This window comes from Spodoptera frugiperda, chromosome 29 (genome assembly GCF_023101765.2).
Source record: "Spodoptera frugiperda isolate SF20-4 chromosome 29, AGI-APGP_CSIRO_Sfru_2.0, whole genome shotgun sequence".
Taxonomy (NCBI): Eukaryota; Metazoa; Arthropoda; class Insecta; order Lepidoptera; family Noctuidae; genus Spodoptera; species Spodoptera frugiperda.
In genome coordinates, this window is record NC_064240.1 from 7,826,454 (window position 1) to 7,854,346 (window position 27,893).

General features: G+C 35.4%; 4 protein-coding genes across 5 annotated transcripts; 2 read left to right on the top strand and 2 right to left on the bottom strand.

Annotated features, from left to right (window-relative positions):
- The first annotated feature begins 10,756 nt into the window (after positions 1 to 10,756).
- LOC126912712 (uncharacterized) lies at positions 10,757 to 13,724 on the top strand. Its single transcript, XM_050706204.1, has 4 exons — positions 10,757 to 10,941; positions 11,106 to 11,201; positions 12,216 to 12,302; positions 12,391 to 13,724. The coding sequence occupies exons 1-4, from the start codon at positions 10,887 to 10,889 to the stop codon at positions 13,611 to 13,613; spliced, it is 1,461 nt and encodes a 486-aa protein (XP_050562161.1). The 5' UTR covers positions 10,757 to 10,886; the 3' UTR covers positions 13,614 to 13,724.
- Positions 13,645 to 15,711, bottom strand: LOC126912714 (signal recognition particle 19 kDa protein). The gene is made up of 4 exons (XM_050706209.1): positions 15,513 to 15,711; positions 15,182 to 15,359; positions 14,780 to 14,919; positions 13,645 to 13,791 (listed from the first exon to the last, which is right to left on the bottom strand). The coding sequence occupies exons 1-4, from the start codon at positions 15,566 to 15,568 to the stop codon at positions 13,722 to 13,724; spliced, it is 444 nt and encodes a 147-aa protein (XP_050562166.1). The 5' UTR covers positions 15,569 to 15,711; the 3' UTR covers positions 13,645 to 13,721.
- A 426-nt stretch (positions 15,712 to 16,137) lies between these two features.
- Positions 16,138 to 17,446, top strand: LOC126912713 (tRNA (guanine-N(7)-)-methyltransferase non-catalytic subunit wuho). The gene has a single exon (XM_050706207.1). The coding sequence runs from the start codon at positions 16,262 to 16,264 to the stop codon at positions 17,390 to 17,392; it is 1,131 nt and encodes a 376-aa protein (XP_050562164.1). The 5' UTR covers positions 16,138 to 16,261; the 3' UTR covers positions 17,393 to 17,446.
- Positions 17,447 to 17,971: 525 nt separating this feature from the next.
- Positions 17,972 to 26,893, bottom strand: LOC118281672 (mitotic checkpoint serine/threonine-protein kinase BUB1 beta-like). 2 transcript variants are annotated; one of them, XM_050706201.1, is made up of 14 exons: positions 26,492 to 26,893; positions 26,057 to 26,261; positions 25,433 to 25,629; positions 24,643 to 24,898; positions 24,391 to 24,565; positions 24,164 to 24,303; positions 23,527 to 24,082; positions 23,258 to 23,445; positions 22,865 to 23,166; positions 20,557 to 22,516; positions 20,238 to 20,485; positions 20,026 to 20,122; positions 18,866 to 19,035; positions 17,972 to 18,582 (listed from the first exon to the last, which is right to left on the bottom strand). In XM_050706201.1, exons 1-14 carry the CDS (start codon positions 26,617 to 26,619, stop codon positions 18,408 to 18,410), a joined length of 4,797 nt encoding a protein of 1,598 aa, XP_050562158.1. In that variant the 5' UTR covers positions 26,620 to 26,893; the 3' UTR covers positions 17,972 to 18,407. The 2 variants fall into 2 exon arrangements, with proteins under 2 accessions (XP_050562158.1, XP_050562157.1); XM_050706200.1 differs by having other exon boundaries at positions 20,557 to 22,531.
- Positions 26,894 to 27,893: the final 1,000 nt, after the last annotated feature.

Here is a 27,893-nt window from a genome sequence, read left to right on the forward strand (position 1 = left end):
CAAAGTTAAATACTTGCCAATAGGCAATTTAAGAGAACATTTTGTGAAAGGTAATTATGTAACTTAAGCTTTTAATCCCCTTACAAAGGCAATGTTTCCAAGTTTGTAATTTCCTAAGCTATGTACCTAGTTAATCCTCAACGAAAATTGTAAAACAAAACCACTTAATTTTCACGATTGTTAAAAAATTATGGTCTCTTTGTGGTTCAATACAAATGTAATTGTTGTAATCAGTCACTAACATAAATAATAAGTTTTATTTATATAAATGATACTTAAACTAATTAAAAAGAACGTCTGTAGTGCCTTAATGCTTAATGGCTCTGTTCTAAGTAGCTACTTCTAAATGTACCTGTCTGTCAAGACAGAAACTAGGAGAGGAGTCTTGCACATATAAAAGTAAACTTTATCTGTGCTTACGGACGGCTGGGCTCGCATGCAGCCACACCTGGGCCCTCACAATTCCTATTTTACTCTGCAACAGAAACAAATCTCCTTTACCGCAGTCTAAAACACGTACGCCATTTACACTACTAAAGAAACCGCACATCTCCTATCTGTGTCGAAAAATGTCTATAAAAGTATTTTCGTTGGTCGTAAACACTACAATAAAGTTTAGTGGCCACTTACGAGTATGAGCGTTTACAGCGTTACCCTCCGACGGCGTCGTGTCTTCCTCCTAACGCCACTGTCCACTTTTAATTTATCTAATGTCCCCCACATAACACTGTCAGGCTTTCCGAACAAATAAATGTGTAATACGACTTGTGTTCATCTATTGTGGTCTTTCTGTTATACCTAACAATAGCTTCCCTATTTGGAATAAATATAAAAAAGGAAGAAAAACCGTCGCCATAAAGCGGAATTACTATCTAGATGTTTTTTTTTTAGCTCACATACATTTAATCGACGAAGGTACACGTGTATAAGCAATCCCTGTTTTATTTCAACCTGTCTCGTCAAATCTTCCACTCCTCGATCTATTTGTAATTGGATGTCTCCGTACACATCTCACATGCGGCCTACCGTCATAATTTATCTCTGATATACATAAATGTACATAAAACATACATTACGATCGTCCTCCATGTCCCCAACGTGGAGTTATCTCGAATAAATCTTTGTATTAATGATAAGCGTTATCATTTATCTCGTAATTTATAGCCATCTAATAGGGAACGTACGCCAAAATTCTACGTAGAAATGTTCTTTACTTATGCAAATACGTATGGAGGACCTTATATCTAAAAATAAGAGAAAGATCGACATCTTCATTCGTAAATATTCCTTACGGACGGTCAGCGCATCTTTAGTGTGTCAGTAGAGTTATTTATACACAAACACGGAACAGGTAGCATTTATAAATACATACAATGAAATAGGGGCTTCTTCCTGAACCGACGAATGTGCACTCTACAGAGTACATCTACTTTTTAAAAACTCTTGTGATAAATGTATATAAAAATAATACATAGGTACATAAAACCAAACAACATTAACCAAAAACGCAACCGAAATATCTATTAATCAACTCTAGTTACACAAACTTCAGTATATTAAATACTGACTCATTAAAGCAACACGAATTCCCAACTCAATTACCCAATTTCGAAAATATAAACGAAATAGAGTGCCAAACTTAGAACGGAGAAACTGAAAAAAAAAATAGACTCGCTCTGTAAACGTACAGAATCTAACCGAGATCAAGTTGGTTGTAATCAAAGATTCATCCGATTTTCGTCCAAATACTACTTAGATATAATTTACAGGATAACTCAGTTAGGTAGAGGTTGGTACCGGGGCCCTAAAGTTAAAAGTTTCGTTTAGGATATTTAGTTAGTATCCAACGGCAGCGGCGGCTCGCTATTATAAACCTGCCAGTATCTAGCCGCAATCTAAGTTTCAATTCTATTTCTGTACAGATCTGAATATAAATTGAATTTGCAGCCACAATGGAGCGAGCATATTGTCCTCCGCAGGACTTTACTCGCAGAGAACATTTGTGCTCGACAAATTGATTTATTAACCTGGACCGAAATTGCAGACGAAAAATCTATTCGTTTAGCAATAACGAGGTAATAAACTCGCTTGCATTTAAATTATGAACAGGCTTTAAATGGGCGCGTTATATTACACTGAGTTATGTGGAAAGCGAACCAATTATACTCCTTAATTATGTATTTGATGTCATAAATGGCGTTTTTAGATAAGTGTGACTGTTATTGACTGATGTTTTTATGGAATGCCAATTTTTATTTAAATAAACGTCCTTGAGCGTTGGTACAAGTTAAAAACTAAAAAGTCTAGACTGACTTTAATAAAAGCGTTAGACATACCGAAATACAATATCAAAATTGAGACCAAATAAGTTAATAAAACAACGGAGGAATACGCAATTTCAATCCAGAAAGAATTCAAGTCGGCCTTATGAGTTGCGCAGAAATCATTCATGGGCAATAACACCCATTTCTGCTGGGCGCCACCTCAGTTATTGCCCCGGGATAGGATTATTGGCAAATTGTTCCGTTCGCATTCCGGCCCGACTCGCACATGAAATATTAAGCACCTATGTACCGATATCGAAAGCCTACGTAGGTACCACGCGTCTCACAGGCGTATAAATATGTGCTGAATGTTGTTTGGCCTTGTACAATACGTTACCGCAACCTCTCAATACTTTGAAATCTCTGAATATTTAATCGAACTATAGCAACACATCTCGCTAGTTATAATACCACGTTAAATAAATAAAATATACACTACATTTCACTTTTGCATAGCGTTACACGTAAGCAAGTAGCTTCATAACAATTTACTACTATGAGAGAATTATAGTTGTGTAAACCCCAATCGGCAATAATTATAAAACGGGGAACAATAACTATAGCAAAGGTAGTAAAGATAAAAACAGGTACGTATTGTACGTACCGGGTACGTCCCTAGTAGGAGATAAAGCCGAGATTGTACTGGAGAATATTTAAATACGAGCTGAATATTTGCTTTAACTAGGTTGTAACGGTCGATTCCTGCCTCGCGAACGGATGTTAGCGCCCATAAACTGAGAGATAAGGCCCTCAGTGCGGATGCTGCTCGTACCTATACACCAACTGACACATTATTGCGTGAAAATCAATTTTCATACGATTTTGTACGTAACACGCCCAGATATTGTACTGACCGTTATTATGTGATATTGCACATAAAAGTTCCCTTCATCCGAATTCTTTAACCTTCGCAACATTTATGGCTGTCTTCCTATACAGCCATTGTGTCTTAGAAAATAAAAGCGAATATTCCTAAACATATAACATAACAGTAACGTTAAGTGTAGGTACGAAGAGGAACGAACAAGTTTATTTTCTTTGAAATTTTCCTCATATGTGCGACGAAAATTATTAATTTTGAATATTCATATTTTATGGCTTCATAACAAAATAATTTGGTGCCTTCAAAGGCCAAAGTTCGTGTTAAAGAACGTAAACGCAAATAAATCCACACAAATATGTTCCTTTACAAAACATGGGATTCGTATTATATAGCCGAGACTTTGATCTGTGGTCATGTGCTCCTCGGCAAAGGAAAATCCTCCTTTCTTTGGATTGAGGCGACCACAATATGCAACATATGCATTTGTTTAATATAATCGGCTCAAGTTCTGTTAGATGGACTAACTCAAGCATAATGTTCGTGTCTTTTGATGTATTATCATTTCTAAATACGATACAAATCATACATTTTTATAAAATTTTCATTTTTAACTTCAAATCTTCAAACACAATTTTACTTCAATAAATTAATAGAATTTATGTTGAACATTAGGAACCCCCTACGAGATACTCCCACTGGACAATGCCACGATATATTTGCAATGTTCTGCAAAGTTTACGGAATAAACACTAAAACGAAATTAGTTAACCAAGCACATAATTTTCTAACCAGAAATTGTTAAATCAGAAACACAAAGCTTGTATGCTTTAAACCAAAAATATAGACAATACCGAGAGAGCAACTCCCATTGTGGCGTCACGTCTTTGTTCACCTATCTATGAATCCTATCGCCTCTCCTTATTACATTTGGGCGTACATTCTGCGGATTCAATGGCCACGGTTTGCCGGGAATGGTACTCAATACAAAATATGCCTTTACCCTCACGATGACAGTGTTTTTACGATTTCAGGAACATATTCAAAGGACTAAAATTTGCGTTTGCCATGAGTAGGATTCCCTGTTTGATTTTCGATTTATGTTTATTATGAAGGTAGTGCCCACTTGGATTTTTCTTTACTTATACTTACTGATTTCAAGTTTCATAAATGAGCTGTATCAAAAGGGAACTTTTAGGCAATCCTTGCCTCCAGATCTCGCAACAGCAACGATGTAGAAGGAAATGAAAGTCATAAGTCGGACCGTACGAGTGCGGAGTTCGTTACCGGGACCCATCAGTTCCGGCCATGTTACGAGCCTTCGAATTTGCGTGCAAATAAAATTGCCAGCTACATCAGTATCGAACAAAACTGGACTACCCGAGAGACGGACGTAAAGCAGGGTTGGATATAAAATGTGGACGCGCCCAAGTCATCTCCTGCGGATGTTTGCAAGTAGGGACCTAGACGCATAAACAACCTTATATGTCGTTTGGGCCGAGATTTTCGTAAATAGTTTTGTGTACAAAAAATGTTACCTTATACTCTATATACGTAGCTTACGATGACGTAGATGGATCTACACGATCTTTATAGTAAAAAATATTAATGTAGTTATCTAAAAACTTATACGAATTATTAACTTGAACAATACCTAAGTACTTTATTTACTAAACAATATAGGTGCGTACATCACGAAATAATTAGCGAAACATTCAAATTGCAATTCTTCATTGATATACCTACTTGATATCTAGAAAACAAAATCGTTAACCCGTCAAGAACTTGAAGAATGTAAATAAAATAAAGCCCTAAAATACAAGCCGTTTACCATTGAACAATACTACCTACCAATTGCGATAATATCTATTCGCCAGTCATACTTTTAGCTTGCGGCGATTCTGCGTGGCCGCGGCAGCAGATTTTATAAGGCATAAACCCTGAGATAGCGGCAGTAAAACTTGGAACTGAGGCAATATGCCAGCTCCCTATTGCCAGTTCCATTGCTTTGTTTTAAACTGACTAGGAGGGCGATACCTATGGCCACGCGGCGAACATGACTCAGTAGACTTAATCGCAACAACACGATGATACATTCCAATGTAAAATCAACGTCCATACATCTTTTGTTTATCAGTAACATCGATGTTCGGTCACGCATTTATGGGAACGTATTGCTGACGCTAGGAAAACCTAAGCAAACAAGACACATGAATAATTTAGTGCCGCATGTTGGTATTTCTATAATAAAAGCGAAGACTGCACGAATAAAAGTAACAGCTAATGTTATAAATGTGTCAGCGGAAATATTTACTTGAGAGAAACTACAAAAAACAAATTATTATCAAAAGCTACCATACCAACAACGAAAGCATTATTTGTAAGTAATATTTTGATACCACAAATATGATATCGTAACTTTTTATGGCAAAAGCAAATAGTGTCATCAGTTTCCTGAATGGTCCTAAAGAAGTATCACTCTATTACGACGGAATAATGCCAACCCGCCCAAATCCGTTTATCGCTACAGTGGTAAGACTCTCTGGGAGGCGGTTCAGCTTGTTTAGATACAGTGCACTCGATATACTCCGTTCAAATTGCGAATTGCGACATCACACTGAAATAGCCGACTAAAAGAATACTGTAATAATATTAAATACAAAACCAAGCTTTGGGAAACTTTAACATTTTTCAGTAAAGAATTTTGAGCATTTTAACATCAATAATTATCCTTTATCATTTTAATTCCTGGATTATATTGCTATAACGAAACACAATATTTTCTAGAATTAACTACAACATCTTCCAAATCTGATATCCCGAATTAATTGTGACTCGAATATTGTTGGCTTAAATGAATAAAAAGTAAGTACCCGAGTATCGGCGAATATTCCTAGCAAATAGTAAGTAATGTTTATTGGTTGAAATATAAATGCACGATATACGAAGCGTGACGACAACGATACTAACTCCGGGCTATGTACGCTCGTAAATTGAGGAAGTAACCGACCACTAGCGTTCGAGCCGCGACCGGCCTTCCGATTTGGGTACAAATAAAATGAACATTTTATCAACCACAGAGTAAAATACTGACTACTGAAATAAATACTCATAAACCAGCGTTGATAAGTTTTAATAAACCGGAGGTTTTGCTCATAAAGTGTTTTAGTAAATAAAGTTTTTTTTTTCTTTTGCGGGAGGAATATCATCCAATCACTTCTTCCGCCCGGTTCAGGCGAGAGAGAGTGTTAGACTCTTATTGACTAAAAACCACCCCGTTCCTACTCCTGTTTTAACTGGAGCCCCTAAACCGCGAGGGTTGCTCCGCAAAAAAAATAATTCGTTGAACTATCTAATGTTAATATAAATACTAAATAGTTTGATCTACTTTCGAAATGCTACACAAAATTCTAATCCTAAAACAAATATACCTACTTTTAATCACCCATTTTCAGTGAACCTATAGTAGAGTTTTATTTTATTAAACGTTAGAAAATCACTTGAGAATAAACATCATCGTTCACCTTGATAACACACACGCCCTTCAACCCCACTTATTATATAAATTCAAATCATAAACCCCATTTATATTATAAATTAGGTGAGAGGCCCCGTACGTTCCCTGCTTCGCAAACTCAAATAAAGAAAGTGATGGAACGCTTTGAATCCTAGCGAGTGGATCATTCTTCTTTGAAAATTCTAAGTCGGTTTGCAAGCAAGGTATAGATTGAGCCGTGTTCTAGTCAGATAATTGAACATTATTCCCAAAAATACTTTTTCAAACAATCTAAAGTTCTTATTCAGCAAAATAAAAGCAGCAATAATGAATAAGACGTAAAGTGCCGAATTATATGGGCGTTCAAATATTATAAGCTCGATTAGTTTTATGGCATTAGGGAATATGATTTATTCGGCTATAAGTTGTTGGACTTATCTAACTATTTTGTTCCGACCGCCAGAGCCCACTTTAGTTCCACGTAAAACTGGGATCTATACGATTAAAGATTTCATCCTTCGATATTGGACGATCGTAATATTTTAACGATACCCGACCCTGCAGCAACTCCTTTGTTTTACTGCCCTTATTTTATTATTTATCGAAACATTTGATATAAAAGAGCCATTATTTACAATTTTATGCGATAATTTATCACCCTAACCTGCAAATAACAGTTGTAGCACTTTTAAAAAATGTCAAACACTTTCACGACACATGTGCGATGAAGTGAGTTCTAACAAATAGTCCTAATTTTTAGGTAAAAATTAGGACTATTTATAGCAGTAATAAAATTATTACTGCCACTGCTACACAGCATGTTACTGCTATAGTATATAAGGTTTTAATACAAAACATTTTTTTAGTTCATGAAACGTAGATTAGTGATGACAATTTCCGAAAAGCAACGATAAGATATATGGTAATCCCGAAGAAAACTGAAACAGAAGAAAGGTATGATTGGTTCTATATTAACTTGAAAGATGATCACAATGACAACCACCTTTTTATAAAATCATTCAATATTAAGAAGTTTGTGCCGATTATTATGTTGAATATTGATTAAAACTGCGGTCAAAATGTACATAAAATTGATGGAGGATGGTGACACATCGGCAAACAGCCAGTTACAGTCTCTTTAATGCAAATTAATGATTAAAGTTACAATTTCACTTTTCACTTTGACTCAAGAATGATGAGATGAGAAAACATTGCATCCTGATAAGGAATGAATGAAGAAATCAATAAATGTTTGAATTTGTACGAAAGAAGAGGACGTAAAAAAAGATGGAGCATTGTAAATGACAATTCTACGTATCCCCATGAGACAATAATGATTGCACGGTTGGCACAGTGGCTGGACAACCGGCAGCTGACCTACGACACTGGAGATAAACCTAAGGTGAGTTTTTTTTTTAATAAAATTAATTTGTGCATGTAAGTTAACAGTACCTTTGTGATTGTAGCAGTTATTAAGTTCTAGTAAATAAAGAAAATGAGATTAATTGAATACTAAATTCACAATTGTTTACAGATAACTGAGTAATCTAAATGTAGTTATAGATAATTATAAAATAACATGTCCTGCCCTGACTTACAGGCTGGCTGACATCTCACCTCTTAGGAGACGACAGAATGAGAAATTTCATCATTTTCTATCCTTACAAATAATGAATGACGACTGTCATAAATATTAAGGGGTATGAAAGTAAAGGTCTCAACCACGGAATTTCATTCCTGCTTCAGCATCGTAGCTGTTAAATTCAACCTGAAAAATGAGAACCGTAAAATCGTCAATAGCAATGCGTGAATTTAGTTCACGTGTGGACTGTGCTTGAGGTCATATTCTAATTACAAGCATTCGTCGGAGCATAATGTATTGGCGACACGGGACGGAGAGCTTGAGGTGCAAACAGTGCACAGTAAAGCGCTGGCGATAGGCAGCACATCTTTGTCACGTGTTGCCGATAGATGTGGCCGACAATAACATGAATTCGGAAGGCCCGACACAAGAAACACGTGAGTCCGAATTTTGCTACTGCGGTAAGGACATCCCGGATTCGCCGATGATAGGCTGTGATGGACCAAACCGTGAATTCAGTTGGTTCCATTACACCTGCATCGGCGTAATGACGGCGCCAAAAGGAGATTGGTTTTGTCCAACATGCATCAAATTAAAAGCAAAAAAGGTGTGTGTTGTTTACATGACCCATGCGTTAAAATGATGAAAGAATTAAGAGAAAGTATATTCAATGTTCTTACGGAAAATTACTTTCTGACAAATATTTTTCAATTTTGCAGGTTAATCCAGTAGCTAACTGCTGAGCAGAACTTAAAAAAACATGCGGCAGAGTTTGAAGAAATCTCGAAGCAGGTTTTAGAAGAAACACAGGTAAAACTTTTGATTTATGCTTATTGATGTTAAAATGCCTATTCAAAATACCACAAAATACAATATGACCACCTTGGCACATAATGTCAGTAATTCGGCTCATACGTGGTGAACTAGACTGATAGTTGCTTCAACACCTTGTAGATGTAAATGGTGTAGCTCTACTTCCTCTTATGCTTCTTCTTCTTGTCGGTCAAGACTCAAGACAAAAATTAAAGTTATTTTTTATTACTAAGTACTAGGAATTATTCAGTTGGAGCCGGTTTCAAAAGGATTTGTTTGAAAATGTTTCCACTTTATTTTCTTTCCAGGATCAAGAATGGCCCTCCGTATGCCTGAATGAAGACGCCCCGATGGTTGCAGAAAATATTATAAAATCAAGTTTATTGTGTCAAGTTAGTTGTGTTGTATATACAAAACTGACAAAATACATGTTTTTGCAAAAGGAATTGATTTTATTTAACTAATAAATTTTGTATAGGTTCTCTCTCCATTACTATGGTCGCATAACATAATTGGCGATATGGCATAATAAACGTGTTATTTTAAACCGAAATCTAACATAACTGACATCGGCATTTTTGTTCTATCATGAACACTCATAAATGCTCATACCACACGTACTAGCTTTATTCGATCTACTATACATGTCTACCGCTGTCACATAACATTAGTAGATATATGTAGTTATATAGCGACGTAATAAATACGAAAATAAACGTAAATACAATAATACCATTGTCATCTTTGATACAAATTATTTGTGATACTCACCCATACCGTACAATATGAGCAAATAATAATATGTAAGTAGGTACGTGCTCGTAAGTAAGACACGTCTTAGTACATTCGTAATGACTCAATGTACTGTTTCCATTATACTCCGCTGTTATTAGTGGAGGTATTTTATTTTTCTGTCCCATTCAGTCTTTCTCAATGATTCCGAATGCTGACCTATGAAAAATGCTGAATTCTGATCTATGAAAAAAAAAAATCTCTGACTGCAAGATTAGTGCGGTGGCTGGGCAATTGGCTGCCGTGCAACGTGTAGCGGGTTCGATTCCCGCACGGAGCAACACTTTGTGTTATCCACAAATTGTTGTTCTGAGTGACATGTGCATGTGAACTCATACGTTTGTACCCACAACACAAGAGAAAATCCTAGTGTGGGGCTACGTTTTTTTTTTAAAGAAAAAGACGTTTACCCTGTGATCGCGGTGATCAGAAGGTCCCGTACGATTTTGATTTACGTTTAACAAGATCGAAACGTTACGTGATGTTTGCGCGTTTAGCTCTCTAATTGCTTAGTTTATAACAAACTCGTACTAAGCCTTCTGATCACCGCGATCCTTGGGTAAACGTCTTTATCTTTTTTCTTTTAAAAACGTTGACTCACAATAGGATTTTCTTCTGTGTCGTGTGTTAAACTGTGTGCACGCTGCCCACTGCCGAGCAAAAGTCTCTTCTCACACTGTGATGGTTTGAGTATTAATCAGCACTTTTACTCAATGCGGTAGTCAATTTCAAACTTACAATTAGAAATGACACCACTGACTTACGGTGAAGGGAAAACATCGTGAGGAATGAACTGCTGCTCACTCCTCCAGGACACGAAAGACGTTAATTGCTTATACGAACAAAACAAAATGTTATAACTACTTATTAATAAATATGTAGGTATGTACCTATGCAAGTACTAAATTCCTAATTTAAAAATGACGTCGATGCAATGGAAACGTGCCGACAATACTCGCTGCATCAGCATTTGCAGAAATAATTTATAAATATAAGTGCATCATAAATATAGCACGTAATCAAACAAGTAGCTTCAACAACAGATAAAAATGTCAGAAAATGGAATTCCGAACATGGCACTATTACATCATATTTAACTTTGTGTTTATTAAGTGTAAGTATTCATTTCATGTTTCAATTATAGACACTAGCATATCCTACCAAATTTGTTCAATAGATTTTCGACTTTATTACAAAAACAATAAAACTGAAAATCTATTGAAAAAGTTTGGCCATTGAGACCTGATAATAAAACTTATTATTGCATTGTGATTTCAGATCTGGAAGCGAAAACGATTTCCTTGAACGAGCTGATTGCCACAGAACTGCAGCAGAAGGAAGCCTTCGAGCCGACATTTCCGCCTAAACCAGCAGGTAAGTGAACTTTGCATACATTTAATAATAATCATGAACATACTGATGGAAAAGAGTTTCTTGTCCATAGGAATCTATACTTTTTTTAACAAGCAAATAGTTTCACTAGTGAAGTGACTAATAGACTATAGCCAAGGCAGTAACTATTTTTAATTAAACTCTTAAGTGCAATTAACTGGACGGTTAGTGTATTGGCTGGGCAACTAGCTACGACGCAACATGACGCGGGTTCGATTCCCGCACAGAGGAACAATGATCGTATGATCCACAAATTGTTGTTCCGGCTCTGGGTGGGGCTCAGGGACACAAGAAAAAAACATTGTACCTAATGCGTATTATTCGTGGCTTGCGTTATGGTAAATGTGTACCTAAATAAGTTTTCATAAAAATACTTGGCATGTTTATAGGTATAAAACTATTACTAATTATCCCCAAGTCTTGGTAAATAAACTCCTACACAAATAAGATCAGTCATTACCACGATATCAGTTATCATATCAGTTTTACTATTTATATAATTTCTCAGAACAATTTTTCTATTTCTTTTTATACCTATATTCTGTAGGCGGGTAACGAGTATTAGCATTTATGTTTTTATACTAAGCTGATCTCCACTACAAGAGCGGTTCACCAACAAGGAGTCTCAGGTTCGATTCCTGGGTCACTTGATGGCAAACGGCTCGCCCTCTATAAAGTAAGGTCATACCTAATATTGTGACAGATTACATAACTGATGAAAACTACATAACATAACAACAGACGTCCAAGCGGTAGAAAGTAGATATTGGGTACCCCCTTACGTAGGGACCTACACGTCTGTTAATCTCTTCACGGATTGAAAGCGAGATAATGAAGATGGTACATACGAACTTCGCTTATAATATTAGTCATCTACCCTATTGAGTGGTAACGCCACTTAGTAGGGTAGAGGACTCATTTTGATTTTAATGTCCGTATTGTAGATTAATTTAAAATATACATTATATACAAGTAATTTTTATTTTCTTGTTTCAGTAATCACTCGCAAACGTCACTCGCTCATCAAAGCACCAAGGCCTTTCGCAAGGATAAAACAAATTCTAGACTCCGGTTTATCTATAGGTGAGTGTACCACCATGTTTTAACAACCTTTCTTTCTTTGTGCATCTTTAAATTATCTACTAACTTATTTATTTTTTTTACTTTTCAGTTAATAAACCATTTGAAGGAAGCATACTATCACCACTCAAATACAAAAAGACTTATCTGATCAAAACTCCACTTAAACCCAAAAAGTTGAAACTCCTACAAAAATCTCGATACAAACGTAAAAATCAGTCAACGAACCGTGAGATTAATGGAAATGAGAAGCTCAAACAAAAATATATCCCGCTTCTCAAAAGTCTTAGTATGTTGTTTGATAATCTTCTCAATTCAGACGCAAGCGAGTCCTACGAAATCAAAACAAAGAAGTTTAAGCGACATCGATTCTACTCCGAAGAGACATTTGAAGACATCTCTAGTGCAGAACAGTCCAAACCTAAATTTACAAAAACAAATTCGCAAAAAAAGACAGTTACTGTTACCCCGACTCCCACCACTGAGGTCTCGACTACTACCGAGACTCCCACCACTACCGCGCCTGCCTCCACCACAGCCGATAATACTACCCCTCGTGACTTCAGCACTGTCAGACGGAATAAGAACATACCCGTATTACTTGCAAGAGATACCTGCAGCGGTCGGCGAAACGATAATGGAATCTGTGAGGGAAGCAGCACCACACTTCACGGAAACATTGAGGGAAATATCACCAGGCATCATAGAAATCATGAACATGTTTCCCGATGCGCGGAGAATGACTCCTGTACAGAAGATGGTGAAAAGAATACCGACCGTGATACACGAAACGGTTCAGGACGCTCTGGATTCGCAGGACCTGTCGGAGATCGAATTAATACAGGACTTATACAGCGAAGAAGTGGAACCAATAGTGAAAATGACACGAAAATTGAGACCACCGATGACAGCCTTCGAGAAAATCAATTTCAAATTGGAAGAAACGAAACAAAGGGCGGAAGAATTCTACAAGAATCTCTTCGAAGATTACGAGGATCCACCCCCGAAGATATTGACAAAACCACAGAGCCAGTACAACCCAAAGAAGTACATGAAGAAAACATCAATGTCACACACGATATCGCCGGTTATCAAAGAGTCGCTGACGGAGGTGGCTCAATTACCAAAGAAAATCAAAAAATTCGTGAAGGAAATGAAAGAATGACGTTGATAGATAGTTTGAACTTGGCAATCAGTTCAAGTACTCCAAAGAAAAAAGCTCCACTTGTTATGATTTATGATGGATACAGCATAGCAAGACATAAAAATGGCGAGAACAAATTTTCAGAAAAGTCCATTCGTTTACATTCTTAGTTAAAGATTATATTGGTAATTAAACAAGGTGTTTATTTTGTGAACTTGTTATATTAGAAATAGATAAGAATTTTGTACAAATAAGTATTTTGTAATAAAACAATAAATTTATCTGCGCCCTTTCTTTCCCTTGCCCTTGTGGCTGGCCTGTGCTGCTTGAGGCTGCTGATCTACAGGTCTGAAAAAGAAAACAAAACAAATAATGTTCTTAGTCCTTCATCAGATGAAAAGTGCCAACTGATCCCTAAACTAATTGGGAAAAGGCTAGAAGAGAACAGAATCTTCCTTTTTTTGGGAAAATGCAAAGATTCCAGAGTTCGTCTTAAACAATTACATCAATTATTCAATATTACTAGTAAATTTAAATTTTTTTAAGTACAGTCAGCACATCTACTTTGCAGGTAAGAATTTAAGGATTGATTTAGTGCAGAAACAGTCCTCATTGATCGGCTACTGACCTAATAAGTTAGAGAAGATATGGCTTGGTTAAAAACTTAATAATTTAATATAATAATAGCTACTGTCTCTGTACTAAATCAATTTTTATTTTCTTACCTGCATAGGTTGGCTGGTAGAAAAAGCCATATGGCATTAAGCCCGCCTTTATATAACCACAAATTTCATTTTGTGTACTTAACACGTTGATGGACAGTAACGACCACAGGCGTCTAGATAGCCTAAAGTGATACAACAGTACGCCTGTCGACGTATCAGTTTTTAGTTCCATAAAATCAGTAAGCCTCACAACAACTGATTTTTCATACTATTGTAAAGAACGGCATGTTATACTGTCACCACAGGTATAATTACGACTTTTGTACTGTCACTACATTATTTTACATTTTTGCATTATGTGACACTACGCCTGTGGGCAATGTACGAAAAAAGTAGTGTCTTAGTAGCTGCAACTTGTGACTAAGTACTGTCGATGAATGTGTTAAAAAGTCTAATAAATAAATTGCTGTGCTGACCAATCAATCAAGAATTTAGTACCTATGTATAGGTAACAAAATAAAGTTTTACTTTATACAGAAACAGTAATACAATAATGATCAGTGATCAGCTCTGTAACAGACAAATGGTAAGTGTGTCTGTGCTAAATCAATTTTTATTTTCCTACATGCATACAAATTCTTGTGCTGATTATACAAAAATTTAATAATCACCTGTTTTGTCTAGTTTTCAGCTTAGGTATGGATTCACCAATATGCTTCATAACAGCTTCACGAGTAGGGAACTCAGGTTTAACAGGAGTGCCGTCATCATTCTTCAACTGTACTCGAATCCTACCTCGGTACAAAATTTCCTGTAAACCAAACAAAGATGCATTTGTAAATTATAAACTAAAATTAATTTTGATTGTCTTCATGTCATAAAACAGCACAAAGTAATGATTGAACATTATCGGTTGGTACATCTACTCGAGAAGAGATAGAATTCTGACATAAACTTGATACTGAATATATCCTTATTCTGTGTAGTAGCTAAACATACCAACAGATAGGTAATAAGCATTGATTAAAAAAAGCAATTTAAGTTCAATATGTATTGAAATGTAAAATAATTACTTTACTAGGTTCCCTGGGATATAACTTGTTCTCAACTCCCACCCTCAAGCCTGCAGCAACCAGAACATCCCTAATCTCCTGGTGAGTTGGGTTTTCCACACAGTGTGACTTCGACAGCTTGCGCCCCTGTGCCAACGTCTTCTTACTGTTCAAGTACGCAGGATAAATACAAATCCATCTGTGAATACAATGTTGTTTACAATAATTATTACTGTGATAACTAATTATATTGTATGTTCATTGCGTTTAAACTTTAAATAATCTCAAGTTCACAATGGGCAACTTAAATATAATGCTTATTTTCATTGTAAAGTTAGTTTCAAGTACATGCCTTTCCACGTCGCTGTGTTTCTTTTCTGGATTCCATGAACTTATCATAGCAGCCATGACTGTAGCTTAGGTAAAGTTAAAAGCGTGTAAGGTAAGTACGTATTCTTCTACAATTAAATTAAATACATTAATTGTTTTTCAATAAAAATCTTCCAATGTAATGTATCCAAAAGCCAATAGGAAAAGTGACACTTGACAATGACATTTTCTGTCATTTTCACCACGTTCCACATTAGTTGGCATTTAAAAAGCTCGTTTTAAAATGAATTTAAATACGAAAGCATTTTATATAATCTCACTAGTTAATAAGTAAAACTAAGAGTGAAACTTTAACTATCTACTTTTTCCTTAACGTGGATAATGTGGATTCGTGAATTGTGGATGTTAAAGTTAAAATAAGAATAGTAGTGGTTGCAACTTGCAATCCCGCGCCCGGATCAAATAATAATTATTTAAAGTCAAATTATATCAAGATTTTAAAATTATGTTATTTAAAATACAACATCTAACGGATACATCAATTGAAGTAATTTTATATACATTTACATGCTGAATATCGTTATTGTACATGTGCAAAAGGGTCAGAGTCCATGACCCAAGACCCTAGACGTCAAAACGTCAAATGTCATTCAAATTAAAAAATAAAATCAAACTTAACCTCAACAAAAGCTGAAGTTGTCTTCAGTTACAACATAATTTAATGTAAAAAATCTATTAGTGCCTTAGATTTGTAAAAACAAAACTGAAACAATGTCACTACTAACAGCTACAGATAAATTTCTCGCAGTAGCGAAAGAACTTAGTGTTGACTTATATGACCATTCCAACCACAAACTTATTGATGTACCGGGAACACCTAATCAATCTGAAAAAGATTACATATCTGATATCGCCATTTCTTACGATTCTAATCATTTGGCTGTCATAACAACAACTTCAAAGAAATTGCTGATTTATGGCTTGCCTCAAGGAGAACTTGAACAAACTTTTAACATACCAAGAAGTGCCAGTAGAATAAGATTCACAGTTGATAATTTACAGATATTAGTGGCTGATAAAAGTGGCGATGTGCTTATTTATGACCTAAAAAACGAAGAATCAGGTATAAAACTTCTTGGTCACTTAAGCTTGCTATTGGATGTTTTACAATCAAATGATACAAAATGTATCATTTCGTGCGATAGAGACGAAAAAATAAGGGTTTCTTGTTATCCCAATACCTATAACATCCAAACATATTGTTTGGGCCACAAAGAATTTGTCAATCACATAGAGTTTTTGCCTCACAATGATAAGTTCTTGACTAGTTCCTCGGGAGATGGGACTATAAAAATCTGGGATTATAGTGAAGGGAGGTTGGTGCATACAATTGACACTTCACATGATGTACATGATGATCAATTGAGACAAAATTTCATAAATATTATGGATGAAGGTGGTATTGAAGTTAACACTTTGCCGATTGTGCATTATACAGCATCTAAGATAAATGAAAATATAAGTGTACTGGCTGCTACTGTACACACTTATAATGCAGTTCTTATTTACACTGTGACTAATGTTGATAACCAATACAGTCACAAATTGGAACAACGAGTGAGACTACAACAATTTCCAGGTGCAATAATACTTCACAATAAATCTCTTTTTGTTTATTGTGATTCAGAGAACAGTATTATTGCATATAAGTTGGAACAAAATAATGGAAGTGTTTCTGTTGAGGAAACAAATAGAATAAACATGTTTGCAGATAAAAATATCAACCCTGACACTGAAGAAAATCAGTTAGAATCCATCAAAGTTTTGTATAAACGCAAATTTGATAATGTCCAAGAATATCAAGAAAGAAAAAAGCAGAGACTCGAAAAGTTGTCCAAATAATATTATGATTATAAATGTTAATCAAATTATTGAATAAAAGTTGTTGACAAGTTATTTATAGTCTTATATTATTGTAAATCTAGTTAAAGCATAGATCCTCCAAAATTAATCCAAATTAAGAATACTTATTAGGTATGAATCAATGTGTAATATTAGAGAAAAAAATACACATTTTTAGACATTGGATGTTACATTAGATGTTCTACTGATCCTCAAACTACTCCTGTAGAGTCCTGTCTCAATATTTGTAAATACGAATATTATGTACCTTCAGCCAAATGAGAAAAATAGTCATTTTTGTGGCGCCTTCCCCTGAATGGGAAGATGGGAAGTAAAATTTTGAGTTGCCCCTGAAGTTTTCACCCCCACTTCTGGTTCTATTCACTTCTGATTCCTATTAATAGTTTTACCGATTTGTTGTAAGGTAGGGAGCAAGTCGCTAGGAATCAAAGATTCTGACTCACAATCTGATAATTTGTGAGTCTCTAAACCACGATTGTGGTTCATAATATAATATGTACAGTGTGCGGACAATGGTATTTGTAGGTTAACTACACATGATATAATAAAAGTATGAAATCAACCAGGTAATTATTTATTATCTTTGTTACAATTCAAACAAGAAATGTGAAATGTGCAAGTCTTATGGTTTTACAAAAATAAATGAACTTAAGTATATTTCAACATTAGTTAAGCTAACAAGTCAATCTAAGCCAATTTTAATACAAAAACAAGAAACCTCAAAATTACAATATCACATTTTAACTAAACACAACAAGGCATGTATTTTATATTAAAGTTTATAAACTAAGTTATAAGATTCTGGTACATTAATACTTATTGCTTTTGAGAAGAGCAAAGTTCAACCTGGCAAAAGATTCAAGAAGTTCATCGAACTTTGATATAAGTATTTTGTATCACTATAATAATACATATTTAGGTAAGTATCTAGTTTTTACAATCGCCTTTAAATCTAAATGCAATAAATACATACAATGTAGATCGTTTACATAATTTACCTAGATTTAAGAACGTTAGCGAAGTTACGGAGCTGAGAACCAAGATTGTCAATTTCATTCAATACACTGTCAACTTCATTTTTGAGTTCCATTAAATCAGGTAAATTGTTACAATCCGGTACATTTAGTAGTGTTGTGAATATCTTGTCCCATAACCCAACCTTCATGTATCTGAAAAAAAAAATTTAGTGAGTAAAAGACATGGTTCACCTGATAGTAAGCAATCTGCACAGCCTTGTATTACTGGCCTTTTTGTGAGTTATGTTATGAGTCCCATCTAAAAAGAAGTCTAGCCAATTTACCCATAGACGGGGCACAAACTCCAGATTCTATGCAATTACTTAGCATTCTTAGCAACTTCAAATATCGAAAATCCCAGTATTACTTTGCATGGTTATCACACTTGAAACTACTAGAAATACATTTCCTCAAGTACCTTTACAAATTAACTCACCTTGGCAGTTTCTTATCTATGTTCCATTGACCTAAACGATTAGCTACTTTCATATAACTGCCCATTAAAATCACATGTATAGTACCAGCTAAGCAGTACAGATCAGTTTGATAAGTCCAAGGTTTGCCTTCTCTCATTTCAGTGCATGTAAAACCTTCTGTCGCTATCAGCTGCAATGAAAAAATATTTGTTTATATTGGTTCAACATAAAGGAGATGGCTAAATGACTGACCCAGGCATAATAACAAGAATACGAATTTCACGCTAACCCGTATCATTTAAATATTCACTTATGAATTATTTTGTGTTTAACTAATTCTTATAACTTGGTGAACAAAAATTAACAAAAAATAAGTTTCATAATTGATTTTTTTCTGTTGTGGTTTGACATGACAACACGGAAGTAGGTACTGCAAGCTATTATTAGGACATTAGTTTCCCCGAAAATCAAATCGAAATAATTAAACGAACATCAATTTTTAATAACGGTAATATAATGACTTTTTTCTGAAACCAAATAATTGTAAATGTTTTGATCGACACAAAATATATATTTTGTATAAGATTGCACAATCTTACTATATATTTTGTGTCTGTCCTTGGTTACTTTGTGTTCATTATCTAGTATAAGCAGAATTGTTTACCTATCTACCTCATATATAAATAACTTTCGGCTCAGGTTCATCAAAACGCCTTGGTAAAAGTTCAGAGCAATGTTATATTTTGAAGTTTTTGTAACGTTGTTTGACGTAGGAGCGCTACTTTATTTTCAGGATTGCGCAGATATGCCAAGTTTCTGGACCTTCTTAACTACAAAATATCAATCTTTAATTATGCGGCGTTATTTATTGCTAGGTACCATATTTATACAATATTTATTTGTACGGGTTACGACGTCCATACTTTGGTTTAGCCATGTCCTTTATCTATATTGTCAAAAATAAGTATTGGTCAACACAATTTATTGCATATTTCATTCACATAAAATGGATTAAATAATAACTGGTGGTTATGCACATAATGTACAGAAATATGCTTCATCACGGATAATACACACTGCACAGTTCTTTACAAAATAACTATTGTTCAAGCTAACAAATGATACAATTTGTAAATCTGTTTTGTTTCAAAATCATGACATTGTCAGAAAAGTTACCAACCTCCCTAAATGTGGTGCCTTCTGGAAATAGGGACATGTCAATAGCACAGCCAAGATCAATTAGCTGAAGGGATGGAGTTCGCCATTCCTGTGTAGGTCTGAAAATAAAAAAAGATGTATTCAGCTTATTACATTTCATAAATTCTTAATCTCATGGCTTCAGGATGTAATTAAGAATGAATAAGAATAGTTTTATTTTATTGCTATACTTACATTTTCATTAACAAAAAGTTGTCTGGCTTAATATCAGCATGAATGATCTGCGCTTTATGCAGATAGTGAATTATCGACAACATCTCTGATGTTAGTAAGATGACAATGAATTCATTTATACATTTTGAGGTAGCAGCTCTGATCTTATTAGCGACGTCTAAGAGAGATCCATATTTGGAATATTCCGACAGAAACAAGCTTGCATTGTCTCCTATGAAAGCTGTTGAGATATCCATGTATCCTGGAAGCTGTTTCAAAATATTAGAAAAATATTTTTCGTAATTTAAACATTATTTATAGAAGGAATGTAGAAACTTACCATGAATGGATCCTTTATTCTTGCCTTTATTTCTTGGCAAATGTAGAATTCCCAAGGCCGACTTGGCTTCTGATATTTAGCAGCAACTGACTTATTATTATGTAAATCAAGGCAAAGAAAAACTGCCCCATAATTTCCTTTGCCAAGTTGCTTGTCAATTGATAATTTACTACTTCCAACAGTTATAACAGTGGCCAGTTGTAACTTGGGAACACTTCTAACTTCAATATATCCATCTGCATGAGTTTTATTTGGGAATTTAACATAGTCTAGTAAAGAACTGAGAAGCTTTTTACTAAATGGATCAATTAATGCTGGGAATTCAATATCAGCAGGCCTAGGTATGTCACTAGTTTCTACTAAGGAAATAGAATGAGTAGATTTAAATGCAGCACACTCCATGGAATTTTCACTATCCACATCCATACCATATCCATCAGATTGTAAATCAGATTGTCTGGAATAAACTCTGGAAATCCTGCTCTCTTTGCTCACAGAGTCTCTACTGTCCTCAGACTGAAATTCAACCCTGTGTTCGAAGTCTAATTGCCTCTTAGAAATGTCTTTTTGTTTTTCGCTACCATGAGAGACCTTAGCAGACTGAATTGGTGTTCCTGTTTGTGCTGTCATGCCATCTTTACTGTCAGAATCAGACATTCCTGATGAAGGAGGTATCTGTGCCTGTTCAGGGCTGGATACATACAAGTTTTTATGCATCTTTTGAGAAATGCTTGGGCTGTTTGTGAATTTAGGAGTATTAGCATTATCTTTGGGTTCATTCCTGTTTGAAATGAAATTCAAATATTGGTTCGAAAAGCCAATATCTGGTGAATTTTGGCCAATTTTTACTGGATTAGGTTGGTCATGTCTAATATTCCTCAGTGCTGATGTTGGACTCTTGTGTGAGTTATTGAATTGATTATGCATGTGGTAGCCTTGTTGGTTGTATGCTTGATTTGTGGGTGTAGATGCAGGCGCAGGTGCAGGTACAGATGCAGGTGCAGACGCTGGGGCTGGGCTAGGCCGCCGATAGTATTGAGCATTTTGATACTGGGTCTGATGTGGAGGACTTTGGAATACAGCAGACTGCTGCTGATGGTGTTGTTGTTGTTGTTGGAACTGGTGCTGTTGGAATTGCTGCTGTTGGTGTTGCTGCTGTAGCTGCTGATGTTGTTGCTGTTGCTGTAGTTGCTGTTGCTGTAGTTGCTGCTGTTGCAGTTGCTGTTGTTGCAGTTGCTGCTGTTGCAGTTGCTGATGTTGTTGCTGTTGGTGCTGCTGGTGTTGCTGTTGGTGCTGCTGGTGTTGCTGTTGGTGCTGCTGGTGTTGCTGTTGGTGCTGGTTCACATAAATATGTTGTCTTTCCGCCTGATTAGGATAGTGATAATCTTGACGAGCAGCATAATTTTGTTGAGGACTCATCATAGCATGTCCTGGACTGTGGTAGCCTACTTGATTCGAGTAAGTTGGGCTCTGAAAACCAGGTGGAACATTCGAGCCCATAGCATGAGGGCTTTGCATACCAGTATGCTGTGGACTCTGGTAAGCGTTGGAACTAGGACTAGCATATCCTTGTTGTGGCTGCTGGCTCATCATCTGATTATTAGAATAGTTCTGCTGGTAACTATAGTTCTGCTGATAACTATAGTTTTGTTGATAGTGTGCATGCATAGATCGTTGCTGTGGTGAATACCCATTGTAGTTTTGTGGCATAGGCTTTTGGTACTGATGGTCGTGCGACGGATAAGGCGCTGATGTGGACGGCGCAACATTTTTATTTTCCGGTAATTCTCGTTTTTGAGGGTGCGTCCTAGAAAACTGACCATTTAACAATCTAGGCTGAGAAGGCATAGAACTTCTTTTGGATGTTGTAGGTTGTTGTGATGGGTCGTTGTTATTGTACATGGAATCATAGTTTGTTGTGTAAGCAGTAAAGTTGGTTCTTGTAGATTGCCCAGACGAACTAGAGCCCGATTTACTGAAATAAATGAAAGCTTTACTGTTTTCATTGAAACTTTAATTGTAAATTGATAGAACCAGGATACACCAGGAAGACAAATGCATTGGATATGGATCATTTGAAGTCAAGCAAATTCTGCACGTATCACATGATCTACGACACGCGAAGTTGTGCCACATATATTTGTAGCTTACGGAAGCGTGTGGCTTCCACATATGGAGGCCACACACGTTAAGAGTTTACATGATGCATTGTACTGGTACGAGACCCGAAATCGCTGGCAAAATATGTAGCAGCACCTATGTCCCCTAGTACTGGTTATCCTTGGTTTTAACTTGTCATATTACATACCTGTTATATTCCCTTGTGGCTTCCATGATCACAGAGAGACCTGCACCTTGATTATCAACAGTTGCATGTTGGTCAGTAGCATGCTGTCTCGAAACTTCCTCTCTCTTAGTCAGTCCTGGGTCATGATGTTCTATGACACTCTCATCCATACTAAATTTGGGCACAGATGGAAATTTACCAGACTGATCAATACATGAGGATGGCTTCTTAAACTGAGACATATTTGGTGTACTAGCATCCTTTATATTGAAATTAAACACTTGTGTGCAAGAGGGCTCTTCATAGTAAGCAGTCTTGTTAACCTGTAAAACCAAACAAAAAATTTAACATTCATTGATTTATTAAAATAGAATATGGAATTATAATATTAAGTACACTTATGTATGAACATACATTTTGCTGCATAGTGCTTATAGGTGCTTGATATTTAGAAGCATTTTCTTTGTCTTGAGGCACTGTTTTCATTTCAGTAAGTTCTTGCTTCTTTTTTGTATTGATTGCCATTGTAATGGATCTATCTTCATGAATGTCAAAATTGGGGACTTCAAACTGCTGTACAACAGGTTGAACTATGGAAGGTTCTGAGGAAAAAAGAACGAAATTTATACATGGATAGATACATTACATAAAAAAACAACCAAAATGAGGTTTGTATGTATTACCATTATCATTGAAAAGGTTTCTCAGCTCCCATCTAGCTTCTTTCGTGTTTACTGTTACAGAATCGCCGAGCAGATTACCCATCAGACTCCTGTTGAACTCTTCCATCAAATTATTTTTGCCATAGTTTGGTACAGCATTCTCATTGCCATAATTGTTATTGGATGAAGTATGCATGTCATTTTCTTTGTCAGACATGCTAGATGTTGGTTTATAATTCTCATCAACTTTCTTAGCACTGAGTTCACTAAATTCCTGTGAATCTAAGTTAACCAATACCTTAGGTTCACCAGGTGAATGCATGTTGTTCACTTTTGTGATGTTTTGTAAAGTAGGCATGGTTAAAGGCATTAGTTGCCCTAAGTGGTCCTGTTCTGTGTCTAGAGCACAATTAGCTAATGTTTCTAAAGCACTGCACTGAGCTAGTGTCTCATTAATATTTTCATAATTTTTTGGAGCTTCAGCAACTTCATTTTTTTCAGTCTTGACATTTTTCTCTAAATTATATTTTCTAGATCTTATTTCTTCTAAACTGTATTCTTGGTCTTCAACATATACCTAAGGGACAATTTATTTTTAGTACTGAGTTCTTACCACACATAACAAAATAACAATAATTGCAATTAAAAGTGGACTAACCTGTGGTTTATTATAACAAGGAATTTTCGTTGAATCTGGGGGATCAGGTACACATAGAGGCACAGTAAATGATAAATTATCCATGCAATAAGGCATGTGATTGGCTGGGAGCCTAAGAACATCATCTTCATCTTCATATGCTGCAAAAATACAATTTGTTTACGTAAATTGACCATAAATCTAAATCTTGTAACAATCAATAAACAAAATTTATCTTATATACTTACGTGTAAATGGTAGAGGTTGATGGGGTACAATGTTAGTGTGTACCATTTTAGTTTTGGGATTAGTCCAAACTCCTACTTCCTTTTGGTTTTCCACATTGCTACAGGCCTGTACTAGTGATGCTGGGCCAGGATCTTCAGCAATAGGGATTGCCACTTGGGATGTTGATGGAGCATCCTATGAAGAACATAATATATAAGCTTTCAAGACCAATATCAAGTACCTAAATGATGATAATGATGTACAAATCTTACCTCATACACATTGACCATTACATTAGAGTTAGGCAGCCTGTTGTCATAGTTGCCAGCCTGTTGTCTCACCACACCAGGTACAGAACTTCTAATACTTTCTCCTACCCTTTGTATTGGTCCATTGGCGATGTTACGCCGTTTAAAGGATTTCAATGATGTTAATGCCATTCTTGTCTCAGCTAATGCTGATGCTGCCTTCCTTTTAGTTGGAGAGTCATCATGTAACATTCTTTGGGCAAAGAATAGTTGAAAATTCCTGTAAATGTCATTTGATTGAGCAACTAAGTAAATTATAAGACCTACAAAGAATAATGATGAGAAACCATGAATTCATTAGTTCACAGTTACACATTCAATTCTTGTTAAATGTGTGAGACTGTTAAATGTAACAACTGAAATGATATAAATCTGCTATCATGGCTGGCTTAAAGCCAACATTTTATATAGCTATAAATTAGAGAGAGAGAGAGCATAAAGCCTTTGGGCAGAACTACCAATATTTTTAATCTGCATACCTAGATTAAATACATATAAAAGTTATTTAAAACTTGTTACCAAAGAAATTTTGGATTATCCTTAGTTATAAGCAAACCAGATAAAAGGTAGAAACATCAATACCGTAAACACAATGATTGGTCTTGTTTTAATTTTAATTGCAAAAAAGAACAAAATCTAATCAACCTTAAACAAGTTTGCTTCCTGTTGATATTAATTATTATGAAATGTAAAATGGGAGAGAGCACTCAAATCAACTATTACATAACTATAACTATGTGTATGTATTACTTACATATGTGCCTGCTCCAGTTCATCCAAAGGCTGAGCTTTAGCCTGAAGACCCAACATATACACCTGATTGGCTTTCTTATAGTCTCCAGACTCCTCGCAGTAGCATGCCCAGGCTCGGTAGAATTCAGAGCATTCCACTCCAATACCAGTATTGTATAGCCTTTGATAAATCTCCAAAGGATTAGAAAGGCAATCAACCTACAAATTGAACATATGTCATTACCATTCCTAGGACACCATTTTGAGACAGGCTGAATCAATAACTAGCCCTTTATTAGTAAGAAATTTTCAAAATCTTTTAAACTATTTTGAACTACAATAACTTTTACTATTACTACAATAACTACATTACATCTTACAATTGACACAAACACTATTAGTGCTGACTTATTACTACAATAAATATCAAAACTGATAAATATAACTTAGAAATCATTAGAATACAAAGAATGTTTAATCAAATTAACCTACATACAAAAATTTGGCCAGTAAATGTACACAATTGCTACATAAAATGCTGCACTTAAGAAATGTTAATATATCTACTGTAATCATGCTTGATTTTGGTATATCTACAGACAAAACAATAAACAACAGTAATAATTTAAATTCTTTGAGAACTTACATATTTTATCCATAACTTAACAAATCTTCTATCTTGATAATATTTTCTTTCATTCTCAAACAGCTGCAGACAGTCTTTTATCAACTTATCAATGTGCCCCTCATGCCCATGCTTAGGGAAGCACTGTTCAACCCACTGGATGTAGTTAAACCAGGGATCCAATGGATCTGTGCCCTGGTAGAGTCTGATAGCTGCTTCATGTTCCCTGGCAGGGCAAAAAACAATTGTAGCCACTAAATTACAACAATAACCATCTGAATTACATTATAACGCCAGTAAACAAACGAAATACTACCACTAAAACACACAGTAAAGAATAACACATGTTGTTTTTTACATGAAGTTATTAAGAAAATAATAGATGCCGAACGGTTTTTTAACACAAGAAATGGGGTATTTAAGCTTAAATTTTAAATTAAATCATAAAATGTTTACTCTTTTTGTAACTGCAGCTGTCTCTGGGCCTCAACATCCGACTGAGCTTGCAACGCTGTACCCAATTGCACAAGGTTCCTGCCACCTCTCAGTGGTTGAATATTTTCTTTACTAACGTCGATGTCCATTGTAGAACTAAAATAACGCTGAAATATCACAGCATGAGGGATAAACACAGCACAGTGAACCACAAATAAGCGTTCGTAGAAAATAAGGTTTCGAGCTCGATATACTAGTTACAAATGAGTTATCGCGTAGATGATAAAAGTAAACTTAATTTATTGATAGATTAACATTCTACTACAAGCAAATTGTAAATTATTTAAAGTTTTAGCTTTGAAAATCCGAAAAAAATTGGCGACTACCAACTGAAGCACCAAAAACTAACTCCGAAATTGACATCACTCTATAGAGTTACGACATCTATGACAGAATTTGAATTTTCACAAATTATGACCGTTACGGTGCGTACGTGACCCACTACCGAAGCAAAATATTTTTTTATCGGACCAAAATTATATATCTTTATTTACTGTAATGCTCAGCCAACATAATGTTCATCAAAAACTGTTTATATGCTTAGATTAAAAAGTAACTAGGTACTTAAATACAACTGTAATCCATTTAATTATTTATTGTTTTTACTCAAATAAATTCTTGTTGCTTTTTGAAACTGTAGTGAGATAAATGTCTATAACAATGTAATACATCATATATTCTGCGGACTCTGAACTCACGATAATTACACCAGATATTGCTTTCAATATTATAAAAAATTGTTCTTGGTGGGAAATATTGCATCACGCCATCACCCTCACTTTGCCCTCACTCACCAGAGGGCTCCATGGTTAAAAGGTGATTGCTGTATATTTGTACAAGTTATGATTACTTACTTGAAAATTGTGTCGAATAAAATTATGTATTGAATATAGAGGCATTTTTTTTTTCTTTTAAAAAACGTTGCCCCACATTAGGATTTTCTCCTGTGTCGTGGGTGCGGTTACAAACATACAAGTTCACATGCACATGATACCCAGACCCGAAATAACAATTTGTGGATCACACAAAGTGTTGCTCCGTGCGGGAATCGAACCCGCTACCCGTTGCGCGGCAGCCAGTTGCCCAGCCATCGCACCAACCGTGCAGTCAAAAATTCTCAAAATGAGAGAAAATCTCAATACTGAATTATCCGTTTTTACTCGAATATTATAAAACGAATTGCAATCTGGCTGAATTTCTACTAAATACTGGTATTTACTTAGTATTTATCCATTTTGAGTATTTATTCGAAAAATTGCTATTATTTATACTGTCAACTATTTTTGTGGTAGGTAATAATGTTGGAAAATTATTATCTCGGAAGATATTGATTTTATTCAATCATGAAAATCAATTGAATAAT